The sequence below is a fragment of the Sebastes umbrosus genome, chromosome 8 (genome assembly GCF_015220745.1).
Source record: "Sebastes umbrosus isolate fSebUmb1 chromosome 8, fSebUmb1.pri, whole genome shotgun sequence".
Classification (NCBI taxonomy): domain Eukaryota; kingdom Metazoa; phylum Chordata; class Actinopteri; order Perciformes; family Sebastidae; genus Sebastes; species Sebastes umbrosus.
This window is the reverse complement of record NC_051276.1, coordinates 32930598-32958313: the sequence shown is the minus strand read 5'-3', so window position 1 is coordinate 32958313 and position 27716 is coordinate 32930598. Positions and strand designations below refer to the sequence as shown.

At 41.0% G+C, this 27716-nt stretch overlaps 3 protein-coding genes across 3 annotated transcripts in view; 2 read left to right on the top strand and 1 right to left on the bottom strand.

The window, feature by feature from the left end:
- The window catches only part of cfap299 (cilia and flagella associated protein 299), a 90755-nt gene extending 83564 nt beyond the window's left edge, over window positions 1-7191 (top strand). Inside the window, exons 5-6 of the mRNA XM_037776598.1 lie at window positions 3334-3463; window positions 6829-7191. Of these exons, the coding sequence (XP_037632526.1) occupies window positions 3334-3463; window positions 6829-6921 (223 nt within the window). The 3' untranslated portion in view covers window positions 6922-7191. The remainder of the gene's footprint in view (window positions 1-3333; window positions 3464-6828) is intronic.
- A 5928-nt stretch (window positions 7192-13119) lies between these two features.
- Window positions 13120-20604, top strand: bmp3 (bone morphogenetic protein 3). Its single transcript, XM_037776727.1, has 3 exons — window positions 13120-13796; window positions 15147-16078; window positions 20273-20604. The coding sequence occupies exons 1-3, from the start codon at window positions 13532-13534 to the stop codon at window positions 20462-20464; spliced, it is 1389 nt and encodes a 462-aa protein (XP_037632655.1). The 5' UTR covers window positions 13120-13531; the 3' UTR covers window positions 20465-20604.
- A 3443-nt stretch (window positions 20605-24047) lies between these two features.
- prkg2 (protein kinase cGMP-dependent 2) overlaps window positions 24048-27716 on the bottom strand; it is a 41548-nt gene continuing 37879 nt past the window's right edge. Inside the window, exon 19 of the mRNA XM_037776998.1 lies at window positions 24048-27205. Within this exon, the coding sequence (XP_037632926.1) occupies window positions 27110-27205 (96 nt within the window). The 3' untranslated portion in view covers window positions 24048-27109. The remainder of the gene's footprint in view (window positions 27206-27716) is intronic.

Genomic DNA, 27716 nt, shown 5'->3' with positions numbered 1-27716 from the left:
CCGGCAGAGAGCAGGGAACACATTAAACATGTGGAGGCCGAATGGTGATTGAATGTACTTTTGGTGTGATTGAAGGCGAGGTTTGGAACACTCAAAAGGGATAGTGTTTGGAGCCGTTTTTGCAGTCGAGTGTGGACGGCGATATTTTGCAAAGCGAAGGTCATGTTGACAGATTATTCTTTTTTTTAAACAGAGGGGAAAATATCAGTTTTTAAGAATATCTGTATACATGTAGACAAGGCCTCAGTGGGTTTGTTGCCTAAACAACCATGACCATCTCAACGTTAAATGACAGGTGAAAAGACGTTTACAAACCTGTTACCGCAGTTGTGTTATTGACGCTTTTGTTGGCTTTTTGCCAGTTTGCCTTTTATTCTAAGAACTTTTCTTGCATTTAAATGATCAGTAGGGATAAAGGTTTCAAACATGTCATGCTGTAATAACAATGATAGTACTGTATTTGTATATCAATTTTCAAAACAAGGTATCATAATGTTTCACGGAAAAATAACACATTCCAGAACAATAGCACAAGAATAACAATTTGGACAATACAAAGAAAAAGTGATTTGATAAAGATGTCCCAAATTTATCTGATAACTTAAAAACAGATGGAGCACTAAAATTGATTTTGCATTTTTTTTTTTTTAACAAAGTTAAACCAAAGACTTTGTGTCTTTGGTTTCCACGCCTGGCTCCTCTCAGCTGAAACGTTGTGCTGAATCCAAACTTAACATGGGAACAATGCAGTATTCAACACTACCTCAATGAGGTGTCTCAACTTCCAACCAGCCTCGTATTTCACATCAACAAAGACAAAAGATCTGCCAATTTTATGGCTAAAAAATGTCAAGCTGCTCTGGATGTTTTTCTTTTCTTCGACGAGCATGTTGCCTCCATCAAACCGCTGGAGAAGCTTTAGATGATGAATGATTTGACGGGGATAAACACTACCTCATCAAGGAGTAATAAATCACATCCTCAACTTCATGCGCATGCTAAATGTGTTAATTTATATAAATAATTTTTGACTCTCAGAGAGCTGCACACTATTGCTCTGCTGAATCAAAAATAACAGAAACCCTAAAAGCAGAGCGCGATCCAATCGGATGCTGTAAATTAATCGGTCATTTATTTTGGAATTCAACCCTTTCTTTGGTTTCAATTGCTTATTAGCCACAGCTTTACTTTAATGCCTGGCTTGGCGAACTCCAACACAGCGCCCTCACAATCAAATTGGAAACAGACTTTTTAACTTCTGCCTCTCGTACAAAAGATACTTGACTCTGCAGGTTGCTTTCCTTTCTTTTCTGCAGAGCAAAGATCTTTTATAAACCTGCTGTTGAATATTGATTTGATAACAATGGCTGTGTAACGCTCTGTAATCCGTGAAGTTTTCTTTCCTCCGTGAAACAGGCGAAGTCATGACCTCAATATGGTGCTTGTGTTGTTTTAAACCCTCCTGCTGTGAGAGCCTATAAAGGAAAATGTTCCTGAAAAGCAGAATACCAAATGGTCGGTTGGCACACACCACTACCACTGAGTGTCAGTCTTATAAAATCTTACATGCAAAACGTATATGTATTATTACTTTGAGTTTTTAATATGTTTTTTATCTTAGGAAGAGAGAGAGAGAAAACATTTCTATCCATTGTTATCCTGTGTGCATAGTCAAACCTGATTCCACTGCTATCAAGCCATTAAATATGCATTATCTGTCGCTATAAGCCTCATAGATGTGGGTCATAAGGGCCTACTATGCCTATTATTGTTGTAAAAGTGAAAGCAAAACTTAAAAGCAACCTGTTCTAACACGTAAAACTGCACGAAACATTACGTTTTGAACACAAACAAAACTTCTCTAGGTTTAGGCAACAAAACTACTTGGTTAAGTTTAGGGAAACACATTGTGTTTTAGCTTAAGCTTCAGTTATACTTACCGCAAGGACGCCGCACGGACATGAGCTGACATTGAATCGTGACAAGGAAACGTTTAAATCTTTTAACGTCCGTGCGGATTTCTTCTCGCAGCAAACCGACACTCTCAAAACTCCTTAAAGTTCTCCATTTTTCGCCACGTAGTTAGAAAAATGTAGATGTGCGCAGATGGAACCCCTGAGAATGGGCGTGTCTGATGGTGTGATGTCACTTTGCAGACCGCGCGGACAGACCCTCAGGGATGCGGCAAGCAGAAATCAAGCGTTAAAAGCAGCCTCCACCCCATATAGAGTTTAACGCCGTCTACACTACAGCGCCTGACTTCTGCTTCTGCTCCTGTCATAATTACTACGGCCACTAGAGGTCGCTGTCGTCTTCTTTTATTCCTTCTTTCTGTGATCGACGGCTACTTAATTAAGAAATCAATAACTTGACACAAAAACAGTCCTCCAGAGTCCGACATTAGAACTGTGCCCATAGCAACGGTCTGTTATAAAGAAATAACAAACCGTAGAACGCCATGATTGACCAATCAGAATCAGAGTATTCAAAAAAGCTGTGTAATAACCACTGATAACGCCCCCATTTAATGACATGATAACAGTCTAATCGGCTGAGCTGAAACATTGCAGACCAATCGTCACCCATCGACAAACAACAACTGTAAAATAGAGCCATGTCCTATCTGTTCATTCTGTGTTATGTTGCAGCGATGCCACCATCCAACCACAGCCCAACCTATAAGAAAACTTTTGATGCTTTTGAAATTCAAGTGAAATACAGCGACTGTTGAGCATTTTGACTTACTGTGTGTTTAGAGCAATTTAGCCACAAACATCTGCGAGTAGAGTTATTGTCTATTTCTTTCATCCGACATCCAGACTGTATGTGAGGCCTTGTTTAGACTGTGAAACCCAAGGAGCAGTGAAGGTTCATCACAACAGAGAGGATAGACAGAATGCAACGTAAGCGGCTGTATAGATTTGTTTTTTACATAGCCTCTCATCCAAAGTTGATCTGTTTTCAACTTTTCAACAAAAAAATATAAGCATGTCGCCACCCCGCCTGAATACTATGGGTGGCATCCTTTCCTTGAAATACGTGGTTTTCAGATGTGTTTCTCTTAAGCAACATGCCTGCGTGGGCCCACAAAAGCAAAAACAAACCAAATGGCCGGGCAGCAAAATACTACTGTAAGTCGTGTAGTTACCTTACTATACTTGGTACGACTTCCAGGAATTTAAAAAACAGCAAAATCTTTCCAAATGATTCTTCCCAAACAACTGTGTGTGACTTCCACTGTACCGTTGCATTACACTGTTTGAAAGCACCTTTAAGCTTAAAAAATGGCTTCACCTCAGTCATCTGACAGTTACTGTTACCTTTCCTCCACAGCTACTACAACTGGAAGACACAGGTGTCCACGTCCAACTCCAGCCCCAACTTTGAGGTGATTTACGACGACCCTAACGGCCTCCTCTTTAAGAACAAGAGGGACAAAAAGATCCTGAATGTGGACCCCATGGTAGGTTTTAGTTGTTGTTGTTGTCCTGTTTTGTTGTTAAGCCCCAGGGGGACAAATGGCACCGCTAATTAGATGAGTTCACCTGTTCCACGGCTGTAAAAATGTCCCAGGAAAGCAAAAAGGCTAAAGGGCAAAAAAAAAAAAAGAGAGTATTTTAAAAGCCTTTCTGCTGCTTTAAAAACAAATGTTGTTGTCTTCGTGGCTCAGGTGACTAACTTTCCATGTACGCATAACATCCTGTTTCACTTAACAGATTTTAAAAATGTTATGATAAATTTAACAGTTTTGTTCCTTTAGTGTGTGGTGAGCAACGATTTGGCAAAACACCACACACTAACAGATTTATTCATCAACAACAAGAGACTAAAACAAACAGGAAATCTCGCAAAATATCTTGTGATCAAACGTGACTTTAAACAAACATGACGGACGACGGGCAGAAAGAATTAGCTAGTTTTTGCACTACTTTGTACTGAAAATTCACGAAGAAAAAATAAAAATAATGGATGAAGTCATGGAGACACATTATATAAATCTCCATTTCTGAGCTCAGTCTTACTACTACTTCATGCTTCGCGTTTAGCATTAGATCATGCCTTAGCCGTGGCCGCCATGACGGAGGTGGTTGTCCTTCCTTCTTCAGTCAACTTGGTCCTCAATTGGCTATCATTCTTTCCCACGTGACTGCGTCATCCTCGGGGTTCCCCACACACAACAGGTTATCTAATCGTAAATATTGAACATGTTTAACGTCTACAATTTGAAATCGGTGCGGCCAGGATGGACTTCCGAGCCGATTGGTGGATGTAAAAAACGCTTTTAACATACCTCACTCAACAGGAATATCTGGAAAGATCATCTTTAGAACCATCAAAACATCAGGGCTTCGCTGACGATTTTTGGGAGGAAGGAATCGGGCCCCAAATCCCGGCATTATATGGCCTTTGTTGCATTCAGTGCCCTTACCCTCTCTCTGTGTCTACACTTTTAAATGCAAAAATGTTGGAAGTTATTTTTCATCTCTCTGCCAACTTTACTAATTGCCTAGTTTATAGCGAGTCTTAATTAACCTCAGATATGAGACACAGTGATTATCAGAGGGAGCCCACGCTCTAAGAGAATCCGTCGGAGAGACTAAGAGAGAAAGAAATCAGTGGGAGGGAAAGATATTTGCTTTCCACCTGCACAAAGAATGGAGGATCAAGGGGTCGAGACAGGTGCTTCCTCCACACTCCGAGTCTGACAGGGGCCCTGGAAGAATAACGACTGACAGACTGTGTTTTTTTTTTTCTTGCCTTCTCTCCAGTTCCCCTCTTTGCTGGGGGGGTAGGGAAGTAGTTGGTGTGGGGCTGAACTATTTTGAAATTGCAGACAGAGCTGTGGGGACTGCGTTTTTGAGGCCAAGCGCCAAAATGGCAGCACAGTGTTCTAGCTGCGGTCGAGCACCGCCCCGACCAGGCTTGTCTATTAAAAACACAAGAGAAGGCAGAGGAAGCCAGACACAGCAAACCACCCGGGTGCCCAGAACCCCAGCTCTGCTCAGCTCAGCTCAGCTCAGCCCAGATTGACTCGGCACGGAGCGGCGTAGAACCGTCCGGCTTTTTAACCCACCGTGAGCTCACTAGCTGCGCATGTGGCCACAGATCCGCAGCAGAGTCTTCCAAAATCAAGACTCACATCGACTCATTTTGGGTGGTTTGTTTGTTTCTCTGCCTTTGTCATACCGTGACCACTTCTTCTATCCCAGCCAGAAAGTGGGTTGCGGGTGGAGGGTTTGTCATATTTCAGTTATGACAATGGTTTGATTCAATCCAAGTACTTGGATGACGTGAGCGATAATGACACATTTTGGTTTCTGTAAAAATAGATGCTTATCATTTAGTTTCCCCGGCGTTTCTCTCGGTGTGTTTATGAAGTTGTTTTTTTATTGACGCTCTTTTGAACTCGCAAAGGAAGACCGCCTCACTTATTAGGACACCCACAAGTGTGTTTGAGGTAAAAGTGTAAATTGAGTGTAATGGTTGGCTATGGATCCACTCCCACTGGAAGCTTTTGACACACTTAGCCTTGAATAAATGTTCCCAGCTGGTAGCAGCTTCACATCTTAGCGGTGGGGCCGCGTCACATTTGACATTCAACGTAACGCAAAACATCTTGGAAAATGAACCGTTACAGTCACTGTCAGCCTCCCCTTTAATATACCTCTTATTATAAAGAGATGTGTTCTGGATATCTGAGGTTTGGATTAATTACTTGCAGGTTTCACATTTTAAACCTGCATTAAGATATTTTTATATTAAGGTCTCACTCTCAGGGCATCAAATACCGACGCTTGGTCAGTGGCCCTTGGCGTCTTAAAACCTATGAGATGCACCAGGCTTTCAACTAACTCCAGTGTAAACCCATCCTCGTCATTATTAGACGCTCAGAGCAACTGATGTAAAATAAAGAGCGAGAAAGTCCGCTAAGGGGTGGATTACGGGGCGGTGGACGGGTAAAACAAACACAGAGCTTTCACTCAGGGGACCGGCACTCATGTCTCATGTAAAATCAAAAGTTGAGTTACATTTACTAATAGCGTTTTGTCACGTCACGCAACGTCACTGACTCACATGACATTACGTCCGTAGCTTAAAGGCAGGGTTGACGATGTTCTCCAGTCTCCACTATTTGTTATATTGGTTGAAATGGTCTTTACACCCCGACAGCGATCCATTACTGATGAGCTCTGAAAAAGGACAGAGACGGACTGAGCGCCGCCGCCGGAAGGTGACAAAAATAAAGAGAGATTTTGTTTTTTAAACTACATTATAGTCTTTTTTCATCAACGATATTGCATGTTTGATATCGTCACCGTTAGTGTTTAATGACGTCGGTGTCATCTCGTCATCGTCTTAGGCATTGGAAAAAAAAAGGTTGTTGACGACATATTCCGTCATAGTTTCGTTAACAAATGAACACTGTTCTCTGCCCCACAAAAATTGCTTAATGCCGCTTTAAAAATGTCACATACGGAAGTGTGTTCAGACCGAAAGTAAAGCAAATTTTAGAGGAGGTGCAAACGTGTATAAAGTCAATGGAAAGGCGCAAGTGGTGCTGTGAACTGATGCATACACACCGGCTGAAAAAAAAGAGCAAAGATGCTCCATTTAAGAGGAAAAAGGAAAGAAACATAAGTTTTGAGATCAGTCCAAGTGCAAACTGTCGACACATTCAGGGACATTTTTAGTGAATAAACACAGGTTTACGTGAATGAAGCAAGGTGGGAATTCATTTGCATGTAGTCTGAATGCACCTTTATAGACTGTAGATAATGCCGTCCAAACAACAACTTCCTAACTGTCTAACTGTGTGCTGGGTTCCAGTCCGGTCCAGGCGAGGACTCCAACAGGACCTTCCTACAGTCGGACCTCTACATTCATGTCGTCATCTACGACCACAACATCAGGACTGTCTAAGCTTCAGAGGGCTGCAGCCGACACGTTGGTACATATGGCACATATTGGAGAGCACTGGAAGCCTCTAATTTGACCGAGCTGCTGTAGTCGCACCATCATTTACAGACTGTTGCCCTCCTATCATGCATGCCATCTGGGTGGAGGTGCTGCTGTGAGAAAAAAAAAAAGGCTTTAAAACTGAGGATTCCCAGAGGAAGAAGTGGACGGACCAGTGTGACGACTTGGAAGTTTCTCTGCAAATAAACTGACATTTTATGTTACTTCAGATTTGACCTTCCTATTGTAAAGTTCTTTGGCCTTAAATTCTTCTTTATTCCGTTTAGTGAAGACCCAGTTTGGCCCAGTTTGTTTGGCATTCCCCGAAGGAAAGGAACCTGCTCGGGGACCCCGGGCCCGTCCCGTCGTTTGGCCTGGCATGTTTCGGGCTGTTTGTCTAAACAAATTAAAGGCGTAAGAGCTTTGAAAGATGACGGGGGTTGCTTTTATGTCCTCCCCCAGGCTGCGGTAGCTCCAATTGGACTGGAAGAATGGGTAATGGGCTTAAAGCATTCCGCATGTTCCCAGATGCAAGGCACACTTTACGGGACATCAAAGTGCTCTATCATTTACATATTAGTCATTCACTATGGCATTTTTTTAATGGAAGACGACTCTGCTGCAAATAACCTGCTGTAGGATTTATTTAGGAAGTACGGAAGACTTTTAGCAACGTGCTCACTTTTAATTTCCGGATTTACAACTTATTTTGAAACACATGGTAAAAATCAGCCCCACCACAAGTAACATTATCTATGTCTATAAGCTAACAAATTACAGGACCTTTGTTATTTGTTCATAAATTTGTTTTCTGCAGACACGTAGTTTCCTTTAGTCACAAGGAAACATCCTGCACATGTAGCAGCTCTGTGGAGGCGTTTATGTACAGTCCTACCAGCCTTGTCTCCTAAAAATGACATTCCCATACAACTAAAGTACATTGTGAATTACGTTTCGAGGGAATTTTATCGCGAAATACGTTTGTTTTCGACGTATCACAAATAGTTTGTAATGCCAGTCCACGAAAGTCCGCATACAGAAGAGGTTGGGGTGATAGATGCCACCCAGGAAACAGCTTTTGGTGTCCCGGGTGAAACCAAAAGTTAAAGTTCACTTATTTTAATTTATATCCGTAGCTTAATAACGTAACAACCATAGTTAATTTAAGCAAAACCATGGTGTTTTTTTACTAAACCGAACCAAGTAGTTTTGTTGCATGTTTTGTTTTGTTTCAATTTACAACGTTAACAACGGGTTTAAAACTGCAACCGTAATCTGGATGAAAATATGATTCCCTCGAAACGTAATTGAGAATGCAGTTTAGTTGTATGGGAATGTAATTTTGTTGGTCCTAACCATGGACCACAGTGTCCACTTTAATACATACATATCAACTTTTAACTCAGCAATGCCTACTTACTTAAGAAATCAATCATTTGACACAAAAACGGTCCGCCACAGTCTGACATCAGAACTACGGCCATAGCAGCGGTCTGTTATACATAGCAACGGTCTGTTATACATAGCAACGGTCTGTTATACATAGCAACGGTCTGCTATAAAGAAATAACAGAGCGTAAAACGCCGTGATTGACCAATCAGAATAGAGTATTCAACAAAGCTGTGTAATAGAGGTATTCAACATAGTCCCGTATGTTACAAAAATGTAGGTTTCTTGTGATGATATCACAAAAATGGCATAAAGAACAACAAAAATAATATTCTTTAAAAGAATAGTTTGACATGTTTGGAGGGAAATGTGCTTATTTGCTTTCTGAGAGTTAGATCAATCAATCAATCAATCAATCAATCAATCAATCAATCAATAACTTGATTTGTCCCCAGTGGGGTAATTGGTTATGCAACAGTAGGATGCATATATTTAGCACACATAAAACACAGGGCACATGAATACATCACAGATTGTGTTGTAAATATGAAACTACAGCCAGAAGCTGCTTAGCTTAGCTTAGCATAAAGACTGGAAACAGAGGGAAACAGCTAGCCTCTCCAAAGGTAACAACATCTTCCCACCAGCACCTCTCAAGCTCAATAGTTAGCATGTTATATCTCGTTTGTTTAATCCGTACAGAAACCAGAGTTGTGGTTTCACAGGAGGGTTGTGTCGGACTATTTCTTGGACTTCTTGGATTCTCCGCCACTCTCCAAGAAATAATACCTTTGGACAGAGTTTCTCCATGCTTCCTGTCTTCACATTAAGCTAAGCTAACTGTCTCCTAAGGCACAGACAGACGAGTGGTATTGATTTTTTTCACCTAACTCTCCTTGAGAAAGCAAATTTGCCAACATGTTGAACTATTCCTTTAAACTGACACAGTGGAAGCCAGACTTAATGTGCCGTCGTACTAATTTCCCCCGCATCCCTTCAGCTGAAATTTATTCCTGAAAGTTACGAGGTTTGAACTAATTAGTTAATCCTAACACAAACCTCGAGAGCAGCCTTCAACCGGCTGCATCTGTTTGTCTGTTCAGACTGAATTGGACTCCGCTGGCCTCATTGAAACAATATGTGTGGTGACACGGGGATGTGGGTTCTGGTTCTGTAAAAGCAGGGGTTTGGGGGAACGGGGGTCTGGGTTTGGGGTTTTCTTAGTCAGTGGGTTTCTGTATTTTTATTTTACAGAGAGAGAAGTTGTGAGTTCCTGGGCCTGTTTTGAGGTGATGATGAATAAAGTTTGGGGGAGACTCGTGGGTACCTATAGAACCCATTTTCATTCACATATCTGAAGGTCAGAGGTCAAGGGACCCCTTTGAAAATGGTCATGACAATTTTTCCTCGCCAAAATTTAGCGCAAGTTTGGAGCGTTATTTAACCTTCTTCCTGACAAGCTAGTATGACATGGTTGGTACAAATGGATTCTTTAGGTTTTTTCTTCTTTTCATTTTGTACCAGTATCTTCAATTTAGCTTTAATTTTGCGTTAACTTTGACAGCCCTAATATATTTAAATGTCTTTTTTGAGCTGTTCATGTCAAAACGTCTCTGAAAGAACGGGTTAGTCTTTGCTGTTGTCACAACAAAACTAACTGGACTAACAAGCACTTTCAAAGTTCTTCTTTGGTCTCTTTCTAAAAGGCCAGATTGAACCTCGGGGCGAGGGCTGTCCACCTGACTATCTCACTATCTGCTCTGCTTTGTTTTGGGAGTAAGAACTACAAACTGGCCGGGTGGCGAATGAACATTTCACCCTCATTTACAGCTGTTTAGGTTTACAGGCCACGGCTCATTCATGTGGCCCGGTGACGCTCTGCTCTCCCTTAAAGTGGCATCAGTCGCTCCAAACACCTACCAATCAAAACAGCAGATGTGCACATGAAAAATAGTCATTTTAAAATGCCGGTGAACTGACTAACAAGCCAGTATCGCTCATGAAATGCTTCTTTTCTTTATGGCGCCATACCTCCGTGGAAGACCAAACCTCAAAAAAACAAGTTGCTGGAACTCACCCAGACGGATGATGTGTCTGTAAATAGTAATGATTTCACAATAAAGTCTAATTTAAATGGTTGTATCCCTCTTCATTTCTTTTATTGGGCTTTTAAGCTGTTGGGGTTTTCACTGAAGCGTGGTTTTATTAGTCTGAGGCCAGACTTGCCCCTAATATACACAACATGAGGTAGAGAGGTGGACTCACACTATAACTGGGTCAAAGATAGTAGAGAGGCACTATTTAGCCTCTCTTTAGGTAACAAGCTCAGTTTCACACTAAAGGAATACTTCACCCACAAAATGATGGAGGACGGAACCTGCCAAAATCAAAAATATATAAATAAATGACTCAATAAATAAATATGCCACTAAATGTAATCATTAATTTATTGATAAAATGTGACGTAAATTTCTGTTTTAATTTGCTTCTTTATTTATTTATCTTTGTATTAATGCCCTTATTTATTTACTCTTGTTTAATCTTCCCTTTTGTTTATTTATGTATTTATTTTGTTATTAATTTATAAATGTATTGTTTATTTTGCATTTATTTTTTTTATTTATAAATTTATTTATTTATTTATTTTGCTTTTTTTATTAATTTATCAATGTATTTATTTAATTTGCATTTATTTTTTAATTTATAAATTCATGTATTTATTTTGGTATTTATTTTGCATTTATTTGTTATTTCTTTTATTTCTTTTTAATATATTATTTATTTATTTATTTACTTATCTATTATTTTGTTACATTTAATTACATATTTATTTATTTAGCGAGTCATGTACTTATTTATTTATTTTTGATTTTGGCAGGTTCCGTCCTCCATACAAAATGACCATTTGTATATCAATCGCTCACCCCGTGTTACCTTGAATTCTTGAAGAAAACTTTGTTTTTCTCCCATGCAGAATCAAAAAAATGGAGAAAAGACTTGATACTGATCCATAGTCAGTGTATTACCTACAGTAGATGGCCGTACACCTCCAGCATCGAGAAACAAGACAGGAGTACCAGTACGGGAGCAAAGCAATATGCTGCTGTGGATGGGGGCAGCAGCAAAATAGATTTTAGACACCTAAAACAATCAGTATCAGTTTAAGTGTACGCTATATTTAGAATATTCTAACCACTTCATCTTGCCGTCAGACGGCCCTTTCCTTCTCCTTTCCGACGGGGAACTGAATGTTTTTAGGTGAGCTTTTCTTTTAAGTGTCTAAAATCCATTTTTGCTGCCGCCCCGTCCACAACACCTTATTGCTTTGCTCTGGTGTTGGTACTCCTGTCTGTTTCTCCATGCTGGGAGCTAATGAGACTTCAGCAGTCTGAGTTGGACAAACCAAGTTGGTTGTCTTCCAAAGTTATGGTCAAGGCTCATTTATCTTTGTATCTTCTTTATGTCTGAATGATTGATGGATTAATCAGTCAGGTTCTTCCCTCTGCTGCTGCTTTGCTGTTGTTTAAAGGTCCCATATCATACTCATTTTCAGGTTCATACTTGTATTTTGGGTTTCTACTAGAACATGTTTACATGCTTTAATGTTTAAAAAAAACTTTACTTTCCTCGGACTGTCGGCCTGAATTTACCTGTACTCGCCCTCTGTCTGAAACGCTCCATTTTGGTATAATTCAACGGAATTGCGACACAATTGTGTTGCTAGACAACGGCTAGGGTCCATGTTTACTTCCTGTCAGCAGATGTCATTCACATACACTGCAACAGGAAATAAACGGGGACACATTTAGAATGTTTATGTTTAAAACAGAATAATGATCTAAATATTGTATATTTGTGACATCACAAATGGACAGAAATCCTGACAACTTGTTTCAAAAGCTCAGTTTCTGAATACGGGCTGTATGTATTTCTCTGTGGATTAAGCGTTTCGATACTTTCACAGTATTTATAAAGAACTTAAACCTGCTTTATATAATATAAAAGCTATGAAAATGTCACTTTTGACAATATGGGACCTTTAAATAGATTCTCTGCTGCCCATCTCCTCCCAGTTTGAAGGGGTTAAACCCGTTCAGTGTGTGTTGACTGCTATGAAGGACATGGCATGCTAATATTATTGCCATCAGATGTCCAAGGGCGGGGAAATGCCCTAATCATTTCCTCCCGAGTGCCCCTGAAAGAGAAGCCCAGTGGCGGGGTGGGGGGTGGTGGCGGGTGGCTGACTGTTTAAACCCCGCCTGGATGGAGGGGGGGGGGGCACGGTACAGCATCCGGATCGGACCGTGATGGTACAGGATGTGTGTGCTTAACTCCATTGAACTAAACTAAATAGGAGAGAGAGCCTTTAATGCCGACAATAAGCCGCTTCATTCAGCAGCGCGGCCCAGACGCACAGCTCTGCGGCGGAGTAGAAATTACGCACGGAGTGGCTGCTCGCTCTGTGGCAGCAGTTTAGAGTATATTCAAATCAGCTCCAAAAAATCTGCGGAATGTCCCTTTAATAAAGTATTTTTAAAGAACTGACAAAACAGCCTCCTCCAGCTCCTGATAACATTAGATAATGTGTCCCCAGGCTGAATGTGCGTAAAAGTATCTGGAACAGGAAACTCTCTCTCTGTGTGTGTGTGTGTGTGTGTGTGTGTGTGTGTGTGTGTGTGTGTGTGTGTATAGGGGTGTGTGTGTGTGTGTGTGTGTGTGTGTGTGTGTGTGTGTGAGTGAGAGAGAGAGAGGAATACCCAGCTGGTCCCACAAGTCCTATAATACCAAGCACAACATGCTTTACCTTCAATGAAAGCTGAGACGGAGGGACGGTTGGCTGCTGCTCCTGAAATCAACTCAGAGCTCGGATACAAAACCAAGAGCGTCTCTGTTTGAGCAGCTTAGTTCTCCTTCATCTGTCTCATTACCACCTTCTGCTGTGAACTTTTATCATTTACTGACTTTAGACCTGCAACTTACCCAAAGCAGAGAGGCAACTTGGATAACTCTTTATTTCTTCCTCTCTTGCTGTGTGACTGGTGTCAAAGGTGATGCTATCATTTTCTAAGAGGAGACTCCTCAGGTGATGATATGTCTTTTTGGAGATAGGGACCACTTTTTGGAAAGTTTTCCACAACTATAATTGTTTTTTCTTGCTGCTATAACTTTGATTTTTGCCCAAGCATGGCTCTGTACTCTCGGTTTGTGGTCGTGCTGCTTTACGGATGGAGTTATCTGTGCGTTGGATACTGCGCGATGCTGAAAACAGACAGAAAGGTGGATTTTACGCATCATTCGGAGGATAAAAAGCATCCAGCGAAAGACGACCAGGATCTGCTTTTACAGGATACAATGACGGAACACATGCAGATGCTTTACACGAAGTACAACCGGGCTGGATTTCCCTTCAAGGACGGAAACACTGTCCGCAGCTTCAAAGCGCACTGGGGTACGTCTCCAAACCTTTTTACGCACGTTAAAAACACCGAGTTGTGCACGTCTAGAGAGGGATTACATGCATGCATTGTTTATTTAACATAAACTAGATCTGAGATTTGAGAAAAAACATTTCAATAGAAACATGTTTATTACCCTGATTTTCGGTTTTAAATCTGGAAAAAAAGTGAAAACTGGTGCCATTCAGAGCTGAACTGAGATCCACCTGTTGATCCAGTCATGCAACCTGTTACCCTCTTTCACTGCGCACAGGAACACAGATTCTGCATCAGATCTCTGCATGATAAATCCTTCCATTTGTTTTCTCACCTTCAGATTTTAGTGTCAGATAGTTTTTTTCCCTCGAGCCAACATCTGGCAGCTGCCCAGCCTGCATGCACTGTATGTAGAGTTTAATTTAGAGTTTCCACCTCAGTGAGCTTCTTGCATTTAAGATGCTTTCATTAGTGTTTTTTATCCAAGTAACTTTAATCCTATAAACTCTAAATTGCTTACAGGCCACGCTGTGTTATTATCACTTGGACGTGTGCACCATTAAAGACGAGCAGTTTCCACACTGGGTCAAAGTTTGTTAGATTATACTGCCTCCTATCGCCTGCTAGCTGTATGTCACAGCTTATAAAGGGTCAGTTCACCCAAATTACAAACACATTTTCTCACCCAGCAGTGGTATCTAGCCATGCAGATAGATTTGGTTTTATTTGCCCAAGTTTTGAGGTGTTTCTGCTTCCATCCCACAACAATAGAGATGAGTGGAATTTCAGTTCAAAGAGATAAAATATTATATTTTTTAAAAAGTCAGCAGCAACATCTCTTTCTAGAAACGTTCCTGGTAACTCTCCACAGACCTCACTGTGGGAGGTTTTCAGTGAAACTACTATGGACTTTGGAAGCAAGCACATCTGGCTGCAGATGTTTTGAATGCTGATGAATGTTTTTTCAATACTTTATGATTCTGTAGTTTGCTCTTTGTCTTCGTTTTAAACTGTTGTGTTTGTTATATTTCTGCAACCGTGTAACTATGCTGCTGCCTATCTTGGCCAGGACACTCCTAAAAAAGAGATTTTTGATCCGAGTCTTTACTCCTGGTTAAATAAAGGTTAAATAAATAAATACAATTAAGTGGATTATCCAGAGTATTGAGGTGGAGGCAGATATTTCATAACCTGGGCAAATAAAACCAACAGTATCTGCATAGCTGAGAGAATGTTGGATCAGAAGAAAAACATGTACAAATATATTATTATGATCATTATTGTGTGTTTAATGAACACAGGGAAGTTGTTTTTGATGTCCCATACAGCTGTTGTGTAAATAATATTATTCATTATTTATTATTCAGGTACGATAAACAAGAAGCAGCTGCAGATCTTCAACCTCACGTCCCTCACCAAGTCAGAAGATGTTCTGTCCGCCACTCTTCATTATTACATCGGAGACCTTCAGAACAGCACCCATGGCTGCTCCCGGTCCAAAAGCTGCGCTCGCCACGGCCCCCGCAGGCACAACCACATCCACATGGTCATCTGGAGTTTCGCCTCTGTGGATAACAAGATAAGGACTCTAGGACACTTCCGGATCAACGTGTCCACCCTCTACAGGGACTTCATATCCTGGCAGTGGAAGGACGTAACTCGCGTGGTCAACCAGGCCAAACACCACGACGAGCTGCTCATCGGGATCGACGTGGCTTCACAAGGGCCCCAGCCGTGGAAGAAGCTCCTGTCCGACCGCTCGCCCTACATCCTGGTCTACGCCAACGACTCCGCCATCTCAGAGCCCGAAAGCGTGGTAGCCACCCTCCAGAGACACCACTCGGTGGGAGGGGAGGGCTCCATTTCGCAAAGCTTCCAAAAACTTGGACTGCGTGAGCGAAACAACACCGAACAAGAGCAGCCGCAGCCGCAGCCCAGACACAAGCGCTCGGTGAACGTTCTGCTCCCGTTGCAGAACAACGAACTCCCCGGGCCCGAGTATCCGTACGAGACGACCGGGTGGGACGAGGCGAGCCCGTACGAGCCTTACGAAAACAAGCAGGCCCGTCGGCCGCGTAAAAAGCCACGCAAGAACCAGCGGCACAAGATGCCCCTGCTGCAGTTCGACGAGCAGACGATTAAAAAGGCGCGAAAGAAGCAGTGGAACGAGCCCAGGAACTGCGCTCGCAGATACCTGAAAGTGGACTTCGCTGACATTGGATGGAGCGAATGGATTATATCACCCAAGTCGTTTGATGCCTACTACTGCTCAGGGTCCTGCCAGTTCCCCATGCCAAAGGTGAGACTCTTTTTATTTAATGGCTGCCAACCTGAGGGTCAGTAATGGGAAAGCAAACTAACTATTCCAGATGTTCCAACAATATTGTTTTTTTATTTCTTGGGAATAGAGTGCTCCAGGGATGATATATTATTGTAGGCCAACCAGGAAGTTAGCATCGCCCTGGTTCCCTCCACAAAAAGCCAATGGGATTTGTTCCATTGTGTTTTGGATTATTGTAGAAAATTACTTCTGTGGCAAATAAACGTTTATGATACTTACACATTTTGTTCAGCGAGATCATCTTCACAAACGAACACCACTTTAGGCTACGTTAGGCTATAAACGAACAACACCACGGACGCATGAACGTGAGCAAAGAGTATAGAAACAACGAGGCTGTAAAGGCGGACGAGTCAGCGTGATGACGTTTAGTCTCATTTAGCCACTTGTAAGCATTTGCCATTTTTAAGACACATAAAGACTTCAAAATTCACAAAACATTATTATTTCAGGTATCTAAACTAAAAACCAATTGACTTCCAGACCAGGGAACAGGAAGTGTTATAATGCTAACTCATTTCGGGGTTTTAGGACTCATTCCTGCAGCTCTCTATAACAGGATTATATTTAGGCCTCTAAACTTGATGAAAAATAAAACAGGAGAAAATAGTCATATGACATTCACCCACAGATGTACAGTATGCATCTGGTGTCAATGGGTTACAGTCAGACCTCGTTTTGCCATAAGGGGGTCATAAGTCAAAATGGTTGGAAACCATTGTTCTACTGGGTCAAACTTCCAACACTTCTTGTAACCAGGTTTGGTTTATTTTCTGACACTAGATTACAAATTGTAGGCCATGTCTGTTTTTCTTTAACCTCAGTTTCAAAACCTACAGTTTTTGCTTCTTAACCTGTTTTAACCACAAGTATATTTATATAAATGTGTTTTAGATGCTCTGGTTCAGATACATACTAACAACTGATGCATTAACCAGAGGTGTGGACTCGAGTCAGACTCCAGTCACAAACTTGACAACTTTATGGTGCCTTTATGGTGCCTTTATGGTGAGCTCGTGTTTACAACATGGGAAGTGGTGTACACGATATGCTGGCGTTCAAGTGGTTAAGTCGTGAGAACACTGCTGCTAAGCAATGGCAATATTAACATTACTGTCGGCGTCTAGAAGCCACAGAGGATAACAAGCTAGCAAGCGGGTAACGTAACGTTGTTGGGAATTATACCATTTTCCTCAGACATTTTATAAAATTACCAAGATAAACTCTATATGACAAAAAATTACAATATATTTACTTATTATGCACCAAAAACTTACCTTCCATGGCCTCCGCCATTTCTGACAACGTCAACAAACACGTCACAACTCTGAGCTTTCAGAAACTTTCCACTTCCGAGGTTGTGAATACGATAAGAGGGGTGCGTTCATATGGACTCTTCTCGTGAACACGGTAAACACGACCCCATTTGAAGTCAGCATTAGACTCGACCCGCCGGTATGGTATACATTATGTAAATAGTTGAGCTATCATTACATCTAACCATTAAGCTTTCAGTCCCTTTACTGTTGCTGTTACTGCTCTGTATTACGTCCACTTGAATAACATTAATATCAGAAGTCCCTGAAGCCCGTCTGTCTTATATTATGTATGATAATGACAAAGAAAATGACAGAAATGTGTCCCATCTGCTTTAATCTTCAACTGGCAGGATAAAGTAGTTACAGTGGTAGCTCATGCTTTTATCTTCTACAGTATATCTTAAGTCTTTGAAGATATGCATTAGAGCTAAATCTATATCATTTTAAACAAAGGTTAGTCCAAAGTGAAGTCTTACTTTCAGTAAAAGTAGTCAAACTACAGATTATGTAAATGGCTTCGGAAAAAAAAGTAAAAAATAGTCCTGCTCAGATGTACGACTTCCTAAGGAACAGGTGTCTGACCTCCACATCGATCAAATCAATACAACTTTCTCACCGTGCTCGAGGAAAAATGCACGAGAACCTTTAAGGAAGCAACTTGGTTTTATGCCATTGTTGAAAGTTTCTCTTGAGGAAACATAATGTTTGGTTTAGACATTTGAAAGAACAAAGAAGTGAGAGAAATAAAGAACCTTTAAACATCAGCTCCCCTCGCAGCTTGTGGCCCCGGTGACAAGATAACATCACAGGTATTTTAAACACGGCCGGAATGCACGAGATCCATCCACTTAATTCATTACCTCGGAGTCGCCGGCCTTTGTAGTCGGACGTAATTAGTCCCAGAAGTGGAGCCTGAGGCAGCACCGCCCTCCCTCCTCCTGGGATCCTGTGATGTTGTTGCTCCTCTGTCAGGCTAAAGTTTTAGAAGCTGCTAAATAGCTGCTATTAGAAGGTTCCCTGTCACTTACTGGATCCTGCTACGACATGAAGCAGGTGATGAGGTGTGTGAAGTGGTAGGGATAGAGACAGCGCTCAGGACCTCAGATTTTGATCTACTGTACCTGCAGCTGCTTGTTGGACGCCCTGCACAAATATCCTGCTAATTGTCTTCTACAAAATGACGTTCCCATTCAACTAAACTGTATTCTCAATTACGTTTCAAGGGAAACGTATTTTCTCCCGGATTATAGTCGCCGTTTTAAACACAAGGTTAATGTTGTAAATTGAAACAAAACAAAACAAAAACACAACAAAACGTCTTGTTTAAGTTTAGTAAAAACATGGTTTGGCTTAAAATTAGTATGTTTGTCACTTTATTTAAGTTGTGGACGTAAATTGAAATAAGTCAACGTTGACTTTTGGTTTCAAATGGGACACAAAAAGTGGCCTCCTGGGTGAAAGTCCTGTGTTTGTTCAGGCTGGTCTCATACACCGTTCGTAGCTACACCTACAAAAAGTAATGCACTGTAATTTGTATATCATGAAATCAATCTGTATGTAATCCACATAATTGTGTGGTGGAGGTCGGGGTAGATGGATGGGTCCAAAAACACTTAAGTTAAGTCAACAAAAGTCAGTATCCTGATGCTCGCGCTCTACATAGACATGAACGAGCATTGATCAACACAGTGAGGCGACACACGTCAGCTGAAACCACAATTTCAGCTGCTTGGCAGTAATGTTAGCTGATAAGACAAAGGTCTCTCCATGAATCAGTGCTGATCCTAGTGTTGACTTGTCCTGCCTCAGCCTCCCGACCGCGGCCGGAGGAAACAGGGGAGACACCGGAGTTTTGGTCGGAGACGATAACGTAACTCTTCTGCAGTGTGTAGTGAGCGTGCATGCACGTGAGAGTGGAGCGAAAGAGCGAGTGAGAACGAGCGTGGTGTGTGAGTGAAGGCAGGCAGAGGAGCAGAGGAGCAGAGGACAGCAGAGACTCCGGGCCTGGAGACCAAAGCTACGGTCTCCTCTGTGTCTTCTGACCGCGGTCGGGGGGCTGAAGCAGGAAGAGTTGACTGTTTTGTAAGACGGGCTTCACTAGATAGAACTTTGCGGTTTTGGTGCTTCTGTGGAGTTTGTGTTGGAACAGCGTAGCCACACGTGAGCGCACATAGGAAATACCGACCCGCAATGATTTATTAGAGTGCAAGTGTAAGAAGTTACAAACAGTACCTTTTAAGTTACGCCACTTCCGGAGTTATTTTAATCCAAACCACCATCTTTTTCTAAAGTTTTGTTGCCTAACCCTAACTAAGTTGTTTCCTGCAAAGACGGAAGTTTATTTTGAAAAGACTGACGACAAACGTGATCGGGGAGAAAATACTTTTCCCTCGAAACGTATTGACAATGACAATGCAGTTTTGTTGTAAGACTACGGACGTAAATTGAAATGAGTTGAGATTAACTTTTGGTTTCTCATGAGACACAAACGCCAGTCTCCTTGGTGAAAGTCCTGTGTTTGTTTGACCCATCCATCTACTCCAACCTCCTCCGTATGCAGACTTCTATGGACTATCATTAATCCGCAACAAAATACATTTCCCTCAAATTGTAATTCACAATGCAATTTTGTTGTATGGGAACATCATTTTTAGCAGACAGGGCTGCAATATGCAAAATATCCGATCAGTCTACAAAATGATCAGGAATTAAATTGAATCACTGAATACTATTAAAGGAAAACTTGATTGGTTTTGGTAATGGGATTCTGCAAAATGTTAGTAGTATATTCTTCTCTGGATGAATTCAATGTGTTTTTGTCCCTTTGCTGTAGGCTCTGAAGCCCTCTAACCACGCCACCATCCAGAGCATTGTGCGGGCGGTGGGCGTCGTCCCCGGCATCCCCGAGCCGTGCTGCGTCCCAGAGAAGATGTCCTCCCTCAGCATTCTCTTCTTCGACGAGGACAAGAACGTGGTGCTCAAAGTGTACCCCAACATGACTGTAGATTCTTGTGCCTGTAGATAGTTTTTTTGTTTTTAATCCCTTCAATGCCTGTTCACATAAAACTCATACAGAAAAGAAAAAAAAAATCAAACACATGCAGCCAAATCGACACTCTCTCCTCCTGCTCCTTTAGTCTTACACAACAAACTTCCCTTTTTGCACTGGAGGAGAGTACTGCCTGTTGTTCCAGGTGAAGAGGAGACCGGTCCGTTCGTGGGAAGGAGCGGATCGGGTGAGTTTTCCTCGTGGAAGATAACTGGAATGGAAATCTCCATGCTCCGATTTCACCACCGCTGTTTATATCTTCACGTCTTTATCATCGCTGCTCAGTTTTCCGTTGGGCGATAGCGGGGCGAATGAATCATAAACTCACCATCAAGACACACAAATACAGATTTGAGGCGAGAACTGAAGGAAAAAAATCACTTTTTCAGGAAAAATGATCTCAGTTTGAACTGATGCCTCCGAGGGGTCATCTTTCTATCCTTCACAGCTTCATTACCACCGAGTCACCTCTGCTCGCACTTGCATGGTTTTTTGTTACTATTTGTATGTATTTATGTCTGTACTATCACTGTGTTATTCACTATATGAGAAGTATAATTATTGGCTTGGCTGCTATAGAGAGATATATTAGATTCCAAAGCCAGAGTTGTGACGTAGACGGTACAGTAGATAGCCGTGCATATTTGTGTTTTAGATCACATTAGCTCCGTTGTTGTACAGTACAGAACCCACATTTTAAGAGTTTATTATATGCGGAAATGTAAGCTACTTTTCATTCGTGGTCTTCATTAACCCTCTGAGACCCACAATAGACCCGTTTTTGTCTTTTTTTGGGCGGGGTCTTTAGGGGGAGATAGCAGATCAACAGTAGATGTCACATAGAAGTGGTGTACATCATCTGAAAGCTGAGAATCTGATCATTAATTTGAGATGCAGCTCAGCACTGTGTCAAGTTCTTCTAGTTCTTCTAGCAATTTTTGGGTTGTAATCATTTGTTACACAGATTTGGTGCTAAATTTAACCATTTTTTACCACTAGAGAATTGATGAAAATGATCAATAATCCCTCCAAAATACCACATTAAGACACCAAGACCTTGAGGAACACCATATAAAAAGCCATGCTGTGATTTGGGATCAAAAACTTTTTACATTTTGGAGATTTCTGCAAGAATTGCATTTTTTTGGCGATTGGATGGCGAGAACTTCTGTTGTGTAAACTGCTCAGAAACCCCCTTATTGTCAAATCTAGCTAGGAAATCCTCTGAATGCTCTAGGTCTCTAGTTTGTGGCTGTAAAGCTTCATGAGGCTGTGGTTATCCTAGAGGTCACCACAGGTCATTTTATACAGTGAGGTCAAATGAAATCAAAACTGAACCTGCTACAGCGTCTGAGCGACAGTAAAGTCGGTCGGGTCTCTGAGGGTTAACAGTTGGAACGGGGAGCTTTGGAGGAGACCTAATGCTTCGCCAAGGAAATGTTGATTTTGAAAGATAAAAGGGATACGGCATATCAAACAGAGAACATTGATTAAGGGCTGTCACCATGCGTGTATTACAAATGTAAAACCACAGGACTCTAAAAGCCACTTGATGCTTGTGTGGCATATTTTGAAACCCTTGTTGGACCTGATAAACTCAAAGAAATCAGACGGGGCTTGGCAGCCATAGAGGATTAATGGTTTCAATGAGCCTGGTATCAGACTGAACCTATTTGTTTTTGGCATTGTTGAAGTTCAGAACATGTTGCCGTTACTTTCTGTTTAAAATTATCTATCGTATTTACAGCATAGAATGACATTTATGAAGAATTATAAAGTGCCAGAATACTTCTAGAAATCTGTTTCCATTAACTAAGATCATCTAATCATCTAATCTACTATCAAAAAAAGTCAGTTTAAAGTCAATATACACTGCTGGTCTGGAATCAGTTTTGCTTCACATATCCTTAAGGCTCATCATTTTTGTTTTTTGCCAATTTTCATTGAAAAATGCTTGGATTTTTGTAAAGGTTGAGATTGGTTGAAAACGCTATAGTGTTTTCAGCTCTATGAAAAAAATCGTAGTTTACAGTAAAATGGGTTCTTCTGGGGGGAAGGACCGCTCATAAAATGTTTCTGCTGGACAAACACTGGCTCTAGAGAGAGACATTCACATTTTTGCATCGGCCACCGTAGTTCTCCTACAAACTTGGCACATGGGTTTCAGTTGGTTGCAATCTGCAACCTCGCCGCTAGGTGCCACCAAATCCTACACACTGCACCTTTAAAATAAAAGCCAAAAATGATGAGCACAACATATAATATATGGAATGATCGGAGAGATCTAATTTGTTTTTCTGGGTCGCATAAGCCTTTAATAATACTGTATAGAGTAGATTTTACATCATTAGGGTCAGTAACATTGCCTTGGGTTATGCATTATGGTCAGAGTTCACAAAACCAAATATTTATTCAGAGCAAATAGACTGAAATATAGAAGCAAACCTTTTTTTTTCTATAGACTTGTACATTGTTTTTGTATATAGCTCACCATATGCCGATGACACGCTGATGTCTCTTTCAGATAGAAGTGCCTTTTGAATGGGTGGATTTCTGCAATTCATAAAGTTTGATTTGATTCGTCGCCTGTTCAGAGAACTGAGCTCAGTTTGCAATGAAGTCAAAGCAGCTGGGAATAGTTTTTTTTTTTTTATGGTACAAAATAACGAGTGAACATAGTGCATATTCTTTTGATATAAGTATGATCGCCAGTGGAATTTACTCTAAAATGTATTTCAAATAATTCACTATTTTGATATTTCAGAGACATTTATTTTGTGTCGATAGCTAAGGGCAGATTTTTTTTAACTTTATATATTTTGTACTGACACTTTTTTCCAGTTTGTGCTTCCTCATCTTGTGCCAATACAGGTTTTATCAGTGGCTTCAGACACTGCAGACATGACGACTGCTGACAAGTCGTTTTTTCTTTTTGCTGCATTTGAGACTCGATCTGTTTCTAAACTTCACGGACGTCTTTCGGAGTACAAATATCAGAGACACTTATATACAGTACACAGTATATCAGCAGTTTACTCTCCTTCACTGTTCAATCCTATCTTGTAAATGTTATGCTGTAGGTAAACGAAAAGAAATGCTTGTACAATAAGCTTCATAAAATATATTTGTATATGGAAATGACCTTTTAACATGCATCTATTTATTTTCTGTATGTTGCATATCTTGTACAGGTGTGGTCTGGGGAAAGGGGGACCGAAGCGCTGACATGTTGATGGTCTTTATATCTGTGATGGACATTTGTCACTACTGATGTGAAAGTGTGGTGAACTGTTTAAAGGTTCCCCCCTCCTCTGAGCTCCGACCATCCGTACAAAGCATTCAAAGAAATGAATAAAAGTATGCAAGACTCAGATCTATCACAGGTTCTTTTATGGTTTCTAAAGCCTGAAGGGTTTGAAGGGTTGTGGCATAAAATAACACAAAACCGAAATTTCAGTGTGTTGTGCCGTGTATAATATGTGATTTTGAAAATTGGATTTACATTTACAACATGAGGTCTAAATATATTTTGACACTTAGAACAGTTTGGCAACATTTCTGTTTTTGTAAAACTTTATTTTGAGGTACAGTTCAGTCATGAATCCACACAAATTTAGCAACAGGCCGTTCTGGTGGCAGACATCTTGACTTGTCATCGCAGTAAAGCAAGTGTGACGACATTAATGAGGGATGTTTTATTCAGGGTTCCTGTCAGCCAACATGCTCAATAACAGGGTCGTTGCTATAGTAGCCTGGTTGCAGACCTCTGAATTGATGCCTAAATCCCAGAAACAATCAGCCAATCAGAATGTGGACGTTGACTTTTTTACTGCTAGCTAGCTACATTCATGAAAAATAGCAGCAAAAAATGGAAGCAATAAAATAAAACCATGGATGACATTGACGCAGTTATACAGGTTGTTGTAAGTCTACTTGGAGAAGTAATATCTTAAAGTCTTACTGGTATATTTCTTCTATTTTTTAGTGAAAACTTACATCACTCGTTACTGTTTGGTTACGGCAAAACTACGGATGCAGCGATTTATCAGGCGAACATCGGTATCAGCCGATTTTCGCCTCATTGACTGAAATCGGCAAATACGATGACGTTCACCGATGGCAGTGGCCGATGTTTTTGTGTCGTGTTATATTCATTTTGTACCGGCTAAATGTTGTGTTGTTAGCTGCTGATTTATTTAACATTTAATTTGTTTCACAAAATGTTTTTGTCGGGCTAGGTAATAAATTCCTCTCATTGAGTAGGTAGTAGTATTCAGGCTAAAGGGGCTTTTGAAGCAATTGTTTTTCATGTGAAAAAAGGTTATTTTAAAGCTTATTTCATACATTTGTATGATTTAATTTGTGCTCATTCAAGATATAAATGAAGGGCTCAATTACTTTAAGACAGTTCAGTTATTTTTTTATAATGAAGAGATCTTTGTGGGGGAATAAATAACAGCTAGATAAACAACAACAAAACATAATTATTGGCTATCGGCCCATAATTTTTTATTTTAAACATCGGTATCGGCCCATAGTTTTGCAATCGGTGCATCCCTTGGCAAAACAAAACAAAACATAACCTCCTGCCAAACAGAAATTGGCAAACATGATGTCGGTATGATCTTATGAAGTGTCACTTTAGTCTAAATGGCACTGAAATGCAGCTATTATTAATGTCATTGTTTGACAAGTCAAGATGTGCACAGTGAGAAAGGTCTGCACATATTGGTATAGAAAATAAAATAAATAAATAATAATAATCTATTGTCGCATAAAACAATAACATTTAAATTAACCAAACTAAGAACACTATTTGATTCAATTACAAAAAGTCAAATTTAAAAACTTAAATATTACAGAGCTGTAATCCTGAAATCATCATCTTTAAGGCCACAGCTTCTCAGGTGCTTCCATACACAGAGACATTACCACAGACTGTACATACTGTACACACACATTCACCTCTCAGTGTTTACTGTATAGCTGCTATTTACAAAACTCACTCACCCAGTTGTTTTTAAGGTTTACATGAAGGAACAAGTAGCTTGGATTGTATAAATTGTGTATTTTTGATGCTTGTGCTTTACAGTATATATACATAGACACACAGTACACAGTCCATTTACTGTAAACCTCAAGTGTTTAAAAATGGAAAACACCCTAAGCTCCCCTCACAGTAAACCCTGAAGTTTGTTCTGCTCAGTTTAGCTTCCTCGCTGCTCCTCTTCCTCACATCATCAACGCCTCAGACCAAGCAGAACGCCGTCGCCTCCTCACGGTTAAGAAGCTGAGAACCGCAGAGTTGACTCAGCTTCAAAAAAGGTAAATATTTCTTCAGGTCCGGCACCCCGCCGCAGGATGCTCACACTCTATAACTTATAGTAAGTGGGGGTAGGTGTTTTCACGGGTGTCTAGTTGGAGCAGTGGAGGGACTGCGAGGATAACACTGAACTCTGGATGCTTCTCAGCACATGTGTGGGATAGCAGTGTGTTGTGGTTAAGTAGAATCTCTTCTCCCGGGGTCTGTTTTCTGCAGTGTCATCTCCACACATATCTGCTCCCCACACACCTCGGAGTCCTCAACAGACGTAAACAAACTGCACATGTAATCACAAATTCCCCTCTCAGCTGTAAGAAATAAAGACTTTGCAGCTGCACCGACCACATCTGGAGCCATCATGAGGGCCCAGAGAAAACAATATTTTTAGAGGTATCTGTAAGAGATTATTATAGAGTAGGGGCGTAGATTGATTAAGGAATGTAAAAGCATAATAATAATGTGACACAGGACACCGATCTGTTTCAAGACTTACTCCCTGCAAAGCGGCATGAGATGAAGCCTGAGTAACGCAGCCTGCAGGCTGGCTTAGCAGAGCTAAAGCTGGAATCAATAACTCTACCAATTTTGAAACTACAGCAAAGATAATAAAGCGTCTAAAGTTGCATTTTTAAAGTTGCTTCACTCCGTCTTTGGTACAGTATCGGACAACATCTGCCTTTTGAGTTGTTTTCACTGATTTCTTTTATATTGTAAACACTGCACATGAGCGTTAAAGGTGCTAAATTCAATATCCAGAGCATTAATATAGCAGCAACCCCAATTATGGAATGAAAACGCACGTTTTTTTCATGAATTCTGGGCTGTTGTAATTTTTGTAATTTTTCACAAGTGCCCCAACCATCTGAGGACTTGATCCCTCACTGGCTTCCCACCCACATACACTGCCAGCTGTGCAACACACAAGTGCAACACTTCTCAGACACAGATTGTGGAGAACCTTGGTAGTTTTTCAGTATTATATAGCTAGCTAGCTAGCTTTAATGCTAACATGCCACTACTACTGTACCACTATCAGCACTATGTTGCAAAAGGACAGTGATAGTAACACAACAAGCTTTTTCACAGTCAAACTCAAAGGTGAATTCTCCGAAAACTGTTCATTTGTTTTGAGACGGCCAATCGTTCCAACACAACTGTTACTGTTGCCCAGAACGAACCGTGAGGACCTCCACCATGGCTGTCCGAGGTGATGCCTGAAAACCCACTTTACCCAATACGTTCTGGTTGTTAGGGTGTGCAAAGGAAAGACAACAATGGACGAGATGGAGCAGAAGGTCTCAGAAGTCAGCGTCCCAACCGGACAGCTCATCGGGAGGACTTTCCTCGTCTGGAGGGTAGGTGTCGAAATAGCTGTGATCTGTCGGTCCAATAAGCTGGAAGAGAAGGCGACGAAGGAGAAAACGGTGAGAGATTGATTTGTTAAAATACCTCCAATTCAAAATAGCAGTTTTTAAGGTTAATTCTTGTGCTGGTGCTCATCCTCGCTATCGTTGTTAACTGATATCATCTTCTGAGAAGCCTTGAGGAGCACTAGAAATCAACAATCAGAGGTTCACTGATACATTTACAAATATCTCACATACTGTTTTAGCGTACTAAATAGCATGTTAGTATGGAATTTCGGACGCAACCAGTCTGTCAAATGCAGTATGCCAAAAATAGCAGGATGTCCTACTACTGTACATCTGGTCGCAGTCTGCAAACCAGCATGCTTTTCTGGCTATTCTGACCCACAATCATCTGTGCATCAGATATATGAGCAAGAGGGTCAAAGTTCACGGCATAATGTTATGACAAAGTAGTGTGTCCCAACTGTATGCATACTGCATGCAACAGTACGTACTTTGTAAGGGCAGAAAAAGTATGCGATTTGGAACGCAGGCT

What these genes read in the sequence shown, in the direction of transcription:
- bmp3 (XM_037776727.1), top strand. Translation starts at nt 13,532, where the DNA reads ATGGCTCTGTACTCTCGGTTTGTGGTCGTGCTGCTTTACGGATGGAGT. An exon ending in CAGCTTCAAAGCGCACTGGG is followed by an intron (nt 13,797 to 15,146) that starts GTACGTCTCCAA and finishes TTTATTATTCAG; the next exon opens with GTACGATAAACAAGAAGCAG. An exon ending in GCCAGTTCCCCATGCCAAAG is followed by an intron (nt 16,079 to 20,272) that starts GTGAGACTCTTT and finishes CCTTTGCTGTAG; the next exon opens with GCTCTGAAGCCCTCTAACCA.